Source organism: Pogona vitticeps, chromosome 4 (genome assembly GCF_051106095.1).
Source record: "Pogona vitticeps strain Pit_001003342236 chromosome 4, PviZW2.1, whole genome shotgun sequence".
In the NCBI taxonomy this organism is placed as follows: Eukaryota; Metazoa; Chordata; class Lepidosauria; order Squamata; family Agamidae; genus Pogona; species Pogona vitticeps.
In genome coordinates, this window is record NC_135786.1 from 115,444,267 (window position 1) to 115,458,936 (window position 14,670).

The 14,670-nt window shown below is 40.8% G+C and overlaps 1 protein-coding gene across 1 annotated transcript in view; it reads left to right on the forward strand.

Annotated features, from left to right (window-relative positions):
* The first annotated feature begins 718 nt into the window (after window positions 1-718).
* The window catches only part of XPR1 (xenotropic and polytropic retrovirus receptor 1), a 178,317-nt gene continuing 164,365 nt past the window's right edge, over window positions 719-14,670 (forward strand). Inside the window, exon 1 of the mRNA XM_020789740.3 lies at window positions 719-1,189. Coding sequence (XP_020645399.1) covers window positions 1,121-1,189 — 69 coding nt within the window. The 5' untranslated portion in view covers window positions 719-1,120. The remainder of the gene's footprint in view (window positions 1,190-14,670) is intronic.

Consider the following 14,670-nt stretch of genomic DNA (forward strand, 5'->3'; position numbering starts at 1 on the left):
TACATGTTTTAAAGGCGTTTCTGAATTACAGAGGCCATAACAAGGTTTTTTGAGGTAAGTGAAATGGTTCATTTCTTTTCAGAAATGGCAAGAGTGGTTCACTGTCACCACACACGCACCCATCCCGAGTTTCCACGGTTGAGCCAGGGCTCTCTCTGAACGCTTGCCTCCCGAATCCTCGCACCACGCTCTTTCCATTACATTACCCGGAGTCTACGTGCGCGCCTGGGTGTCTGCAAGCGCATATAGATATGTACACGTGCATATAGATATGTGTCTCAATTTTTATTTTCTGCGTTCCCTTTGACCAATTCTCCTCTCTGGCCGATAGAACGGAAGTTTCAACTCCGCTATGTGAAAGATAGTTCCCAAGGCGCTCCTTTCTCAGTCTCCGTCGAGATCCACTCTCCATCCGCTCCCGATCACATTAGACCCCGTACAGCGGAGCAAGGGGGCGTGCCACCTTTAGAGTTCGGCGTTGTTAGGCGGGCCCGGACCAATAGGGGCGTGGCGTGGGCGGGCTTCCGAGGGTATTAGCCGCGACCTCTTCAAGCTCCTCTTCCTCATTCGGGGAAGGAGGGGGCGGGCTAAAATGGGGAGAAATGGGCGGGGCTACTAGCGATGGTGTTTCATCCCCCCCTCCTTTCCCCTCACCCCTCCCTGTTCCCCCCCCCTTCCGTCTCCTTCGCTCTCAGGCAGGCGGTTATCGTGGCGATGACGTCAGGCGGGGAGGGTATAGAAAGGCGGGGTTAGCCGGGGGAGGAGGGAAGATGGCGGCGGAGGCTGCCGCTGCTGCAGGAGCGTCGGAGGACGCTGCGGGGCCGCAGTGGGGGGCGTCGGCAACGACGGCGGAGGCGCTAAGGCGACCCTGAAGGGAAAGTTCGAGAGCGTGTTTGTGCCTGTGTTGTGAAGGGGGGGGGAAGAAAGCGAGGAGAGGGCCCATGTGTGGTGGAGGCGGCACCAGCCCCGGTCCGTCGCCACCAGCAGAAGCGCCCACAGGCGGCCCCTCAGCCGGGTTCTGCTTCCGCTGAGCGGGGGCTCCGGGACAGCCCGGGTGGGAACGGGAGGGGAGAGGACGGGCTCCTTTGGGCAGGGCTGACGAGCCCGGCGGTGGAGCAAGATGAAGTTCGCCGAGCACCTCTCCGCGCACATCACCCCGGAGTGGCGAAAGCAATACATCCAGTATGAGGTACGTGCACTTGCGGGGGGTCAGAGGAAGGAGGGGGGTCGGGCCTTGGGAAGGGATGGCGGCGTCGGGGGCACTGTGGACGAGGGAGGGGACGGGCTGGCGGCGGCCTTGGGGGTTTTGGATTGAATTCCCCGGCAGAGGACGGCGGGTGTGTGTGTGGGGGGGGGAGAGGGAGGTTTGAAAATGCGCTCGCGGAGGGAGTGTCGTCGGGTAGGCAGAACGAACAGTTAGGAAGAAAGCGAAATTGGGAGGGTAAAAGGGGAAGAGGCGAGATGGAATAGAAGAAAGGAAGGAGATTATTTTCGAGTGAAGGCTGGTATCCATTTTCTTTTTCTGGTTTTATTCATTGGCGTAGCGGTGCCGCAGATGACTCGTTCTCATCCCACCTGCCTCACCCCCCCATGAAACCCCCTTCCTCCCTCCACCGCATTCTGCTATCCCCACAACGAATGTGCTTGGGTTCCTCCCATCTCTCTGTTGTTGGCTGTGCTTTCCCTCTTCCTCTGCAGTCACCCGTTTTTGCAGTGCTGCTACAACAGCGCTGATTTCTGTCTCCTTGCCCGCTTCATTTTATCCTCTTCCTCTGCGGATTTCCAAAAAATATGCCCTCACCTTCATGGCGTTCCACTTTGGGGAACCGGTCGTCGTGGAAAGGGGTGTGTGTGTCCACCCGCTTACAGTGGGAAAGAGCGGAAGCTTTGGGGCAAGCAGGTACCTTTGTTGAGGGACATAAGGCTGGTCTTAGCAATTAGGTTGGATTTGAAGTCCTTCATTTGGGATATTAGTGTTGTGAAAGAACATTTGGAAAAATAGAGCCTCATAGGCGTTCTGCCAATCACTTGACAAGGAAGCTAGGTGGCACCCTATGCTAGAATTACTGATGCCCTCTAGTTTTGACATTTCATTTTGTGTTGTTTTTGCCTTCAGAGTTAACAGGACTTCCCTGTGTTAGATTTGAGGGTAGGATTAGAAAATCTTGATAAGATCTGTCCTTGTGGGTGTCATGTTTCCTGGAAGTAGTTGTGGTAGCACCCCATCTTCCCTTGGCATTTTAAAAATATTTATGGCTTCACTTTTAACTTCTAAGACCTGTACCATAAAGTTCAGCGAGATCTTGTACAAAGAGCTTTGTCTTCCTTCTGCTGTCTCCCTTCCGCCCAAATTAGGATACCTTTCCATTTCATATGTTATGTACTTTTCTACAACAAAAAAGCACATGCATACAGCTGACTTGTATATACTGATGGAAACCCTCAAAGGAACTTTGTTCTTGTCAGCCACAGGGCAGAAACAGATATTAGGGCTAGACCATGATTACAGTTGAAAGCATGTTTGTGTTGAGGTGACTGAAGTAGTCTTTCTGTGTCTATGAAATCAGACTTCAAATGAGTCCCCTACTTAAGTTCTGAAGAACAAATGCAAAACAAGGCAAGCTAATCTGCACAATCCAGAGGGGGTGCTGTGACATTTAAGAGTTTTTCTATTCCAGTCACGTGCTTTCTCTAACTTCTGTTTCTGACTTCAGTTGTTCCTACAAATAGAGTAATTTACTTTATCCTTGTACTGTAATTTCTTTGACACCTCATGAGTTGTAAGAGTCTACCTCTATAGATTTAGGTACTCTTCTGAGTACTAGTTTCATAATTTGAAGTGGAAGCAGTCTTTCAGCACCCCTGTAAGTTCTCAGCATGCCACAGACTGAAATTCTCTTTAGCCCATTGGACCCTTAGTAAATTATTTCAGTATTGTTCCAAAAAAGAAGTGAGGAGAATTGTGGACAAAGACTACTTTATTGCTTAGAATTAAATATTTGGCACATTCATAATATTGCTGTTCTCAGAAGAGTACTATATGTTCATAATGAGTATATAACCTTATAGAATTCCAGGTGTACATGTCCATTGTCATGTTTTAAATTTTCTATTTGTTTGTGCAGAAGCATAATGTATGCTTTAAGCAGTGTTTCCCACCATAGCTGGGTGAAGGGTTCTGGGAGTTGCAGTTCAAGAACATTTGGGTTACCCAGAGTTGGAGACCACTGCTCTGAGCTGATCAGAGGCCATGAGCGTTTTCCTCACAGATTTTGTTATTATTGTTGACTGTATTGGATAGAATGCAAATAAGTTTAGTTGAAAAATAGCCCACTGGCCTTGGCATTTGAAAACTCTTTTGGAATTCTTTAAAATATAATTCGGGTTTACAAAAATGAAAATCGTTGTAGTAGCAGAGAAGGCCTGTGACTGGAAGGGTGGAACTCTCAAGAGTGGTATCTGGAATAGAGATGGGCAGAAAATGCAGTTTGCCCTGATTTGGCATGGAGTTCACACATGTGTTCTGTGTGCTGTTCACTCTCGTCCTCCACCTCCTCCAGCCAATCACCTGCTCATCGTCACCAGTGCGCTTGCCTCCTCTGTCTCTTCAGTGATTACCTACTCAGAGGTAGCACCATGGGCTTCCCTGCCCCCCCTCATCTGAGTGGGTGACCAGCAGAGGAGGGAGGCACACTGCTGCCAGTGAGTGGGAAATCACCTTTAGCAGGTGGAGAAGGGAAGTGCACAGTGCCCCATGGAACACCTGTGCAGGTGCTGCACCAAGCCATGGTTAATGCCCATCTCTAATCTGAGAGATGGAGCCATGAATTGGAAATCCCTGTTTAAAGTTTACCTCTACTATGAACTTAGTAATTTGCCCAAGGCTTTTCCTCGTCATCCTGCCAACCTAGCAGTTCAAAAGCATGTTAAAATGCAAGTAAATAAATAGGTACCACCTTGGTGGAAAAGTAACGGTGTTCCATGTCTAGTCACGCTGGCCATGTGACCACAGAAACTGTCTTCGGACAAACACTGCTCTATGGCTTGGAAACAGGGATGAGCACTGCCCCCTAGAGTGGACACAACTGGACTAAGTGTCAAGGGGAACCTTTCCCTTTCCCTTTTTCCTTGTCACTGTTCTGATTTTCAGTATGGAAAATAATGTTGACCATGTGTTGTAGTAGTGCCAAACCTTATCTTCTTGTAAGATACTTTGAATGCTCCGAAGCACTAAATAAATGCTTGTTACTGATCTGTGGCCTGTTCAGTGAGAGTTGGCTTTGAATTGTTATCTGTTTTCTAGCTTTAGAACATGTGATTTCATACTCTCTGTCTCTTAAATGTAAGAAAATTGGGAAAACTGACTATAGATTTCCCATGAGGGCTGAGATTTGGTCTTTGCTACATTCTTTAATGAGCTAATAATTTGAACCATTATTAGCAAAGCTACATATAAATATCAGCATCTCATAACTGCATGAAATACAGCTTTATATGTTATGAACATAGAGGGCAGGGACAAAAGTTTGGGTCATCCACAGCCACCTTAACATCTTAACTGGTTCCTTGAGTGAGAGACAAGTGAATCTGAAGACTTGTGTTCTGTGGTGGGAGACAGGATTTTAGTTGATAACTCAGGTGTGTGATCAACACACCCATTGAACCATTCTGGTGCATTTTAATGTTATAGACTTTGCAACTGCATGTTAACAATAGAATTGGTCATCCTGTTTTACCCTCATACTTTGGAGGTTTGACATGGGAGCTTCATATTCATCTCCTGGGGAAGACAGATACGAAGCCTGACAGCACAGCTGTTCCAACTGCCCATTCACATAAACCCCCAGAACCATCCTGGTCCATTTACTGGGCTCCTTGCCGCCTACCTGCCTGGTGGTGGTAACATCGTGCTAATTGTGGAGGAGCCCATGATTGAACCAGCCCGGTCCATGGTGAGTATTCATCTCCCCTATGAGATGAATATGAAGCTCCCATGCCTAGAGGAGACTTTCAAGGTATCAGGAAAGCATTTACTTAACACCAGCACACACGCACAGCAATATGCAGTAAAGAAATCCAAAAAGCAGAGTACATAGAATAGCTTTATACATTACATAGAAATCATAATTAATTAAGACTGCAGGAGTAGGTAATACCTTTATAGACAATTAAAACAACGTATTTGCTAGCTTTCATGCATCGGGATGCCTACTTCCTTAGGTCTGCATTAAGTTTGTGCAAAGAACTTAGAGTCCCAGAAGTTTATGGCAGATAGATGTAAGTTAGGAAAAATGCAGATTGCATTGGGCTTTAAAGTCACACCTAAGGAAACTGCTGATTGGATATCACACCCCACTTCTTCAGATATTGCATAATTACAGGCATTATGTATACACTTTCTCATTTGGCCTTTCTTTGAAACTACAAATGTCACAAAACCCTATGGAAATTAATAAATAAAAATTTAGTAATCTCATTAGATTTAGCCAGTTTGGGTTGAAATTAAAGTCAAATTAATATTACCTAGTGGTTGCAATCCTGCTTTGCTTAGATGGAGAGTCCACATGTCTTCTTGTTGGTGCATGATGGTGGTGGCTATTCTTGGTATCTTCATAATACTGTTGAAATAAAAGAGAGCCATGTGGTCAATACACAGTATAAATGCAAGAGTAGATGATACTTTTAAAGAAAATAATATAAATAAATAATATTACTGCTAGCTTTCATTGTAGATTCTGAAGACTTTCCAAGGTAATTCCACATACATGTGTAACGTTCCACATATAGCACTAATCCAAGAATATCATAACTATGTTATGTGTTACCATGGCCAAATCAGAGTTCCCCAGGACAAAGCATAACTTTCTGAGAAAAAAAGTCTCCATGCTATGAGGGTAGAACAGAAAACTGTTATTTATTTCAAGCTTTCTTTCTCAAAATCTTTCTTGGAAGTTCTTTCCTTACAGGATTTTTAAAAAACATTTCCTTTCATCTGGCCTGTCAAAGTGATGGATTTGAGTTGAAGATATGTTTATTTTGTGATATCTTCTTTGTTACAAGGATGTATATACTTTGTAAGAAATGGCAGTTTCCCATAATACATTGGGCTTTGCTGTACTACACACTATAAGAAAATACATTATCTATACAGTACATTTATATAATTGCTAAATTTTAATAGACAGCAGTGCCTCGCAAGTCGAATGAATTATTTTCATCTTGTGAGGCATCAGTCTTGGGGAAAAATTGTCTTGCGAAGCACGGCCATTGAAGGAGCCCTCTTGCGAGGCACTACAGCAATTGCAAAAACCATTCATCTTGCTGGTTTTTCGTCCCACAAGGCGTTCGTCTTGCGAGGCACCACTGTATATGGTTATATATTGGAGGTTACAATGAGAAGGAATCTCGTCAATAGTGTACTACACTATATGTTAACATACTAGTAATCAAAGTACAGTATATTATTCAATTGGCCTGCATTTTAATCTGACTAAACTTCACAAATAACATTCTTAAATTGACCTTTCTGATTTACAGTGTGCTTAGAAGAGATGATGGGAATCATGGAGCAGTATGGAGGGCATTCTGTTTTATTAATCATGAACAGGGGATACTGTTTTTCCCTCCTTAGAGAAAGAGTAGTGAAACACATAACAGCTGCTACCTCTTCTGATCCTCTACCCATCCAGCAGTTTTAGGTTGCAATTTCAAGTAGCTGTTCAGCTTAGTATGTTAGTAAACACCAGATTGGTCCACAGCAATCAGTTTTTATCCACAATATATTTACTTGTGGATGGAAGGTCCAACTTTTGTCATTAACAGGCCCCATTGCGTTTAGAAGAGCAGGAAGGTGGACGTCTGTCCACCTGCATACATGAGTGTTGTATAAACATATGTTGGAAGATCAGTGAGCATGTGTTGCAGACATCAGTGAGTAATCACTCATCAGAATGTTGGTCTAGTTAGGTGCCAGGTTCAAGTATCAGTAATGGGTTGATGCAGAGAGACAAATTAGGGATTCTGTTGTTACCATTTACCATCAGTCTTTCTGCCCAAGCTGTCTACAGTGGTGTTAGGTATGGTGTTGGAAGAACTTGTTGGGATTGTCAAAGATGGCTGGAAAAAGTCTGTTCTGGCTGACACTTAAAAAAAGATTCAGTTCATCTTAGTGACTCATATTGTTCAGTGATAGCAATCACTTGACAGTATGTTGGACCCTTCTTTTGATCTCTAAACTCAAAAGTAACTGGGAGGGCTGATCAAGGTGGATATGAGAGTAATGAATGCCTCCCAGGAACAAGACAGTGCTCCAGGATGCCTAAGAGAGGTTATAGTAAGATGATTGACAGAGAAGCATTTCTTGAATCGCATAATATTGGATAACTAGCAACCCATCTCCTCTGTTCTGTTCTAGGGTAAGCTTTTGGCATTTTTTGTGACCTCTCTGTTCCAAGGGTTTCTGGAAGAGATAGATTATCTAGATCCATTTCGGCTTGATGCCAGGCCTCATTATAAGATAGAGATAGCTTAGGTTGACTTTGTAGATGAGTTGTCTTGAGAACTAGCTTAGTATAGTGTGTACATGTTGCTTCTGCTGCAGTTCTCTGTTACATTTGGGATCATCAACTGTGATATACTTTGGGGCTGTCTCTTTGGAGTTGAACTGGGAAGCATGGTTTTGTATTGTCTGGAAAGTTGAACTGAGAAGTACCAGGGAATCCTGGTTGCTGCCCTGACCATTGCCTGAGGGAGTCCTTCAGGGTTTTGTTCCATTTCTTGTCCTCTTTAACATAAACATAAAACTGCTGGGAATGGTCCAACATTTAGGGGTTTGGTATTTCCAACTCTGTTTCTGATTTTTTTTTTTCCAAATCTGAGACAATTGTTCTAATTTTAAATTGGTGTTTAATGTCAATAATGAACTGGATGAGGGAGAAAATATTGAAGCTTAATGCAGACAAGTCAGAAGTATTCCTTGTCAGTTGAAAGCAGATCAGGGAATAGGGACTGGGAGTAGGGAGTTCTGGATGGAATTACACTCCTTGAAAACTCAGGTTTGTAGCCATGGTGAACTCTGGACTTTTTGCTAAGCCTGGATGCCCAGGTTTCAGCAGTGGCCAGGAGTGTGCTTGTAGCTAAAGCTAGTACTCCAGCTTTGATTGTTCCTGGAGAGCCCCGATTTGGCCATGGTAAAACATACCATAGTTATATTGTTCTTGGATTATTATATGCTGTACATGGATTACCTTGGAAAGTCTTCAGGAAGTGCCTTTAGGCTGTAGAACCCTCTTCCAAGGAAGGGCAGGTTGGCTCCTCCCTATTGTCCTTCTATTACAGGTAGATAATTTTTCTGTTCAGGGGAGCAACTAGCAGTTTTAATAGGAGATGCTGTGCTTTTAAATTATTTTATTTTTTTAATTTTTTGATTTTAATATGATGATATTAATTGTGTTTTAATAGTGTAATTTATTATACTTTTAAGCTACAATGTTTGAATGTTTCGTAAGCTGCCTGAAATTCCTTTATTTGGAGAAAGGTGGGTTATAAATAAATAAATAATGAATGAATGAATAAATAAATGTAGGAATGTATAACTTGAGGCACAGAATTGTAGAAAAGTACAGGATACAACTTCTGAAGTTTCTCACACCATAAAGAACTGACATGTGTGCAGTACAAGTATTGCAAGTGACAAATAGTTTAACATCAACTGATTTGGAGTACTAAATACAGAAAATCTTATGAAAGTACTAAAAATAATGTTTTGCAAAATCTCCCATCTGTTTCAGAAGCAAACATTTGAGTAGACCAGATAGGTGGGGTATAAATCAAATAAATAACTAAATAAAAATAAACAGAACATATTCAATATTTGTTAGAATTTTACTTTAAAAGTGAGCTAAACTGTTTTCAGCTCCTTTTCAGAGGTGTTTCACAGATCTTTCAAAAGATGGTAATGTATCATCTTCTCCCACAAATCTGTCTGTGGAAAAAAAAGGTACTATCAGGCATTGAAAAGAGTTGGGAAGTTGTCAAGAATTGATATCCTTACAAAATAAATAAAAGAAGAGGTGGACATAGTTTTTTAAACTTAACACACTTCCAGAAACATCAAGGGTTACAGCATGGGAAGCAAGTAAAGTCTTTTTCTGGGGCTTAATAATAATAATAACAACAGTAACAGTAGCAACAACAACAATAAGATTTGCAGCAAAGAAAAAGAGAGGATGGCAAAATAACAAGAACTAGAAAAGATACTGTCTTTGTGCAAAAAACAGTTAAAGCAAAACCAAAACAAAATTGAGGAAGAAGCTAAGTAACACAATATCAATTAAATATTTTGATGACACAAGAAATTGTGAAAAGAATGAAATTTGCAAGACAGTTTTTTTGAAAATACAAATAGATCAGGAAGAAAGAGGAACATCCATAATTCAGAACTTGAAAGATGAGTTGAGGAGTTATAAAATCTAGACAAGAAGAAATAAAGAAGATTGTAGAGAAATTTTATCAACATTTTTATCCAGAAAAGTAGATCCCCAAAGAGAAACAGCGAGAATATTTGGGTAAACACAATAATATAACACTGACTGGTGAACAAAAGCAGATAGTGAATGAGCAATTTTCATTTAATGAAATAGCAGAAGCCTTTAGGAAGCAAAAGAAAGGGAAATCCCCAGGAGGAGATGGGATTCTGGCGGAATAGTACAAAACTTTTGAGGTTATATTTCTTAAACCATATAAGAAACTGCTAGAAGCTGTATAACAAGAAAGGGAAATCTCGCCATCATGGACAGAAGCATTAATTACCATTCATAAAGAGGGAACAGACTCTATGGAAATCAAAAACTACAAGCCAATATCACTCCTAAATGTGGATTATAAAATTTATTCTACAGTATTGGCAACTAGACTGAAAAAGTTCTTTCACAAGTACTTCACCAGGATCAATCCGGTTTCCTACCAAAGAGGCAAATAAGAAATAATCTTAGAGTGATTCTAAATATACTTGAATACTATGAAGTGCATCTGGAGGAATCAGGGGCTGTGATCTTTTTAGATGCAGAAAAGACATTTGACAATCTGAACTGAAAGTTTATGATACAGCAATAAGAATTGATGGACATGGGAAAAAGATTTATCACGCCATTAAAGACTGTCTATACTAAACAAAAAGCGAAAATTAGAATTAATTAACTAATACATTAAGATATAGAAAGGGACAAGAGAGGGCTGTCCACTATCGCCATTACTATTTATAATCTCATTGGAAGTCCTCATTGAGCAAATCAGGACTAGTAAAAACATAAGAGGGTTAAAAATAAGGGGAGAAGAATAAAAATTACAGGCATTTGCCGATGATTTAGTTCTGATTTCGGAATAACCCAGTAAAGCTGTTGATGATATGTTGGAAATGCTAGTAAGTTTTGGGAAAATGGTGGGAAAGAAAGCGAATTGGCAGAATACAAAAATTTTAGGCAAAAATATTTGAACACAGGAGATTCACAAAGTGATAGACACAACAGGCTTTGAAGAGGAAAAAAGAGTTAAACATTTGGGAATCCAAATGACAAATATGACAAGGACATTAATGAAAGACAATTACATGAAGCTTTTAAAGGAAGTACACAGAGATCAGGAAAAGTGGAAGAAGTTATAAATTTCACTGGTGGAGAATAGTAAGAGTACTCAAAATGAATGTGCTACCTAAACTAATCTTTCTTTTTCAGACAATACCAGTGATGCTAAAGCAAACACTTTTCAGGGTTTTAATTTGTAAGTGGGTTCCTCTACTTTTGGGGGCAACCCTTCTTCTTCAGCGGGAAATGACAACAGAGATGTCTTTATAACTTTCGAACTTTCATCTTTATTAACACTTATTTACTCCAGCGCATTACTTATAGGGTCAAAAACTCTTAACTCTGGCAACAGGCCAACACTCATAGAACCAAAACTCTTGCCATAGTCCCATGAACTTAACGGGGATGCCCCCCATGCCATCCCTTGTATTCCAGTCTTGGGGGAGGAGTACTGCAGAGAGCACAGATCCTGCCACAGCATGCGTGCCGTATCCAGCCTGTTTCGTCAGGTCTATTGTAGAACCTGTTGTGGACTATCTTTGCCTCTCGTCGTAACACCACCTCACGAGGTACCACAATCGCTGTCCATTCTTTTGTCATATACATCGTTGGTTCCGAATCACCACAGCTAGGCTCAGGCAGAAATCCACTAACCTTTAAGTTCGGAAAGTCTCTTAATAGTCTTTGTGTCCGGATCCTTTCAAACTCTTTCCTTCTGGTTTCAGCTCTCTTTCGTTCATAATCTGCCACCACTGAACTAAACCAGCACACCCCTTATTTATATTTTCCTCCCAAACTGAAATTTCTTGCTCCACCCCTTCTTTCCCTCTCGCCTCTTCTACTAGGCAAACCTTCCGTCTTTCCTGCCTTTTCTCCTGATTCTATTTCTCCCGCATCTTTTGTAACTGTCACCCTTCATCTTTTTGTTCTACCTCCCTTTTTCTTCTCCTATGGCCTCTGTTATCACGGATGGCTCACTCGTACACTCCCCTCCTTCACATAATTAAAAAATAATGAAATTTGTTTGGCCAGGAAAGAAACTGAGGATTAAAAGCAAAGCATGCTGCTTATATACCACCCCATAGCACTTCAAGCACTCTCTGGGCGGTTTACAAGTTAATTATGCAGGCTACACATTGCTTCCCCCCCCCCCCCCCCCAGCAAGCTGGGTACTCATTTTACTGACCTCGGAAGGATAGAAGGCTGAGTCAACCTTGAGCCGGCTACCTGGGATTTGAACCCCAGGCCGTGAGCACAGTTTTGGCTGCAGTACAGTGGTTTAACCACTGCGCCATGTGGCACTGCAAGATTCTAAAAGGACAGGTTTTGGTCTCCCGGATTGGAATACCTACTACAGGGCTTGTGTACTAGCCTGGATTAAGGAATGGATTGCTTTGTAGAATGAGAGACTGCTTAGATTGGAAAGGACATGACCTTAGCCTGGGGTGCTTTTGTATGGTACCAAAAAGCTAAAGATCATAACGTTTTCAATAATTATATGATGTGCAAATGATAGGTATGCACCAGGTATGCAAATTTGTCTTATCTATGTTTTTCATTTCCTTTCAAGTACCTGAGATTTCTGGGTGCTTTTGTTTTTAGGGGGGTAAATCAGTGGTAATTATATATTCTAGAGAAGGGCCTGAACTGCAGTTCAGCATGTTCAGTGGATTATGCTCACAAATGTTGTTTGGGCACCCCAATTTCCCCGCCCTGCCTTCATCTTCAGAATGGGCACCCCTGGGAGGAGATGGGGTAGGGAATCCTGCATGCTTGTGCAACACCTGTGGGTCCAATCCTCCAAACCACAGTTCGTGCCCTATAGTATGAAATATTGTAAGAACAACTAATGAAATACAAATTGAAATAAAAAGCATTTAATAAATAAATATAAAATTAATGTAATACACACACACACACAGTCCACTAACTAATCTCGGTGGCTTACAATAACATGACCTTGACATAAAATAAATTTCAATAAATAAATGTGAAATTAAAACATGAAACAAAAGGAAAGCCACTCCTGTACTAATTAAATAAAAAGTAGTTGATACAAAAGAGAGTGGCAGAACAAAGACAATTGGGATAATATAGGCATGTGTATTTCTGGGGATAGTTAATTCAGTCATTGCTAATAAATTAGTAGTTAAAATCTGAATTTTAATATGCTAAGAATAGAGGAAGGCATGATTTATACGAGTTACATGCCACCTGTGTATGAGTGGTTTAACTTCAGTCACTGTTGTAATGAAAGAAAAGGAATGTATCTCTTTCCTACAAATATCAGCAAGAATCATAACAATCTGCTTCTTAGATAATAATGGATTAGTGAAGTTCTCAGAATAGGTGGTGTGAATGTTGGTTGGATCTTAACAGTGAATTATTGTTGCAAGGTGTGAGGTTAGCAGTGCTAAATATGAAAACATTGTGCTGTGGATAGTAAATTCATCTGTTTTGTAATTTTAGTTCTCCATGTGATTTATCAGAATCGCCCTAGATGGTAAGATCTTCTTTAGCTGGTGGCTTGGATGCTAAACCTTTGGAGTTCTTTGTTCCTTTATTTCTACCATTTTCCTTACTCTTTAATAAATAAATATCTATTATCTTAGACAACTTACCTACTTTGTAAAACTTTAACTTTAAGTGAGCATTTCTTCATATGTGTTCTACACATTTTTGTTTGCATTCTCCTAAACGTTGAATGCTAGTCATTCATTTGTTCTTAAAGGGTCAACATTTCGATAGGGAAAGATAAGATCTTAAAACTGAAATTAGTAGTTTACAAAATAATTAGCACTGTAACACTCCGTTGATTTCATTTGGCACTTGCCATTTTTGTTTGAGCATTGCCATAGTTCCTGAATAATTAAAAGTAAATTGGTTGCTGTAATAATAGAAACATATTGGCTGAAATCCTGAATCTTAGTGTAAGAAAATTCATGGCATTCAGTCCATTCCTAATCAGCAAAGAAAGAGTAATTTGTTGTGATTTTTAGAGATGTGTACCCTGAGAATTGTAGTGAGGATTTGGGGGGGGGGTGTCAGCAAGGAATGGACTGAATGTCTAGCACTACGCAATGGGATTTCAGCCAGTGACTTATTAGAATGCTGAATCTGAGTCACTTGCAGAGATCGAATAATTACTAAGCAGAAATTATGCATAACAAGTCACCCAGATTAATCAGCTGATGGTACCAATGGTAATACAACATTCTTTGCTCCCAGTACACACTGTTCTTCAAGTGGGAAGACTTGAAGAAAACATAAAAATAGATTTAAAAATAAAATAAAAAGCAGACAATGTCTGCCTTCCAGTTTAGAAAGACACATCACAGTGGGAAGAAATGATTGGGAAGAGAAAGACCAGAAAATTCAGCATCATTTTTTGTTACACACATCATACAGTGATCAGCCATGATGGAAACCATCTGATCAGTTGGAAGAATCAGGCCTTAAAAGTAAGGAAATCCTTGCTGTTGTCTTTTATTTATGAGTGGGCATAGAGAGATTCTTCTTTGTCTGTGATTGTATGGGGTTTCAGTGAAGGGAAAAAAATCGGGGGGGGGGGGTTTATCAGGATAGATTCTAACTCTTGAGGAGCCAAATCAGCCATGTGAGTTGAAGGTCTCCTCGACTGGTACAAAGGCTCTTTGAGCCTTTTGAAAAATTATTATTCATTTTTGATTGGGTAAGGAAAGATCATAGGGAAGGGGGTTTGGAACAGGATAGTGTACTGGGGTAAATATAAAAATACAGAATGTGATAGAGAACAATATATATCATTATTACTTTTGCTGATATGTTTTCTTACTAAGCTTACTTAACACCTACCTTGCCATTTTTCCTAAGTCTTTAAACTCTACAATTATATTTTATATCTTCTTCCTTATAATTTTAACCCATTCATGTTCTCATCCAGTTATACAAAGATAGGTTGATGATGATGCGTGAGGTGTCTAGTGTAGGTTTTGGTTGACTTGTTTGGTATTTGTTGAATTTCTGTTTTTGTCTGGCTGTGTGGTCCACCATTTCTTTTTCCATCATTATGTATGAGAGGGCATTGATCTTGTCCCAATCATGACTTCTC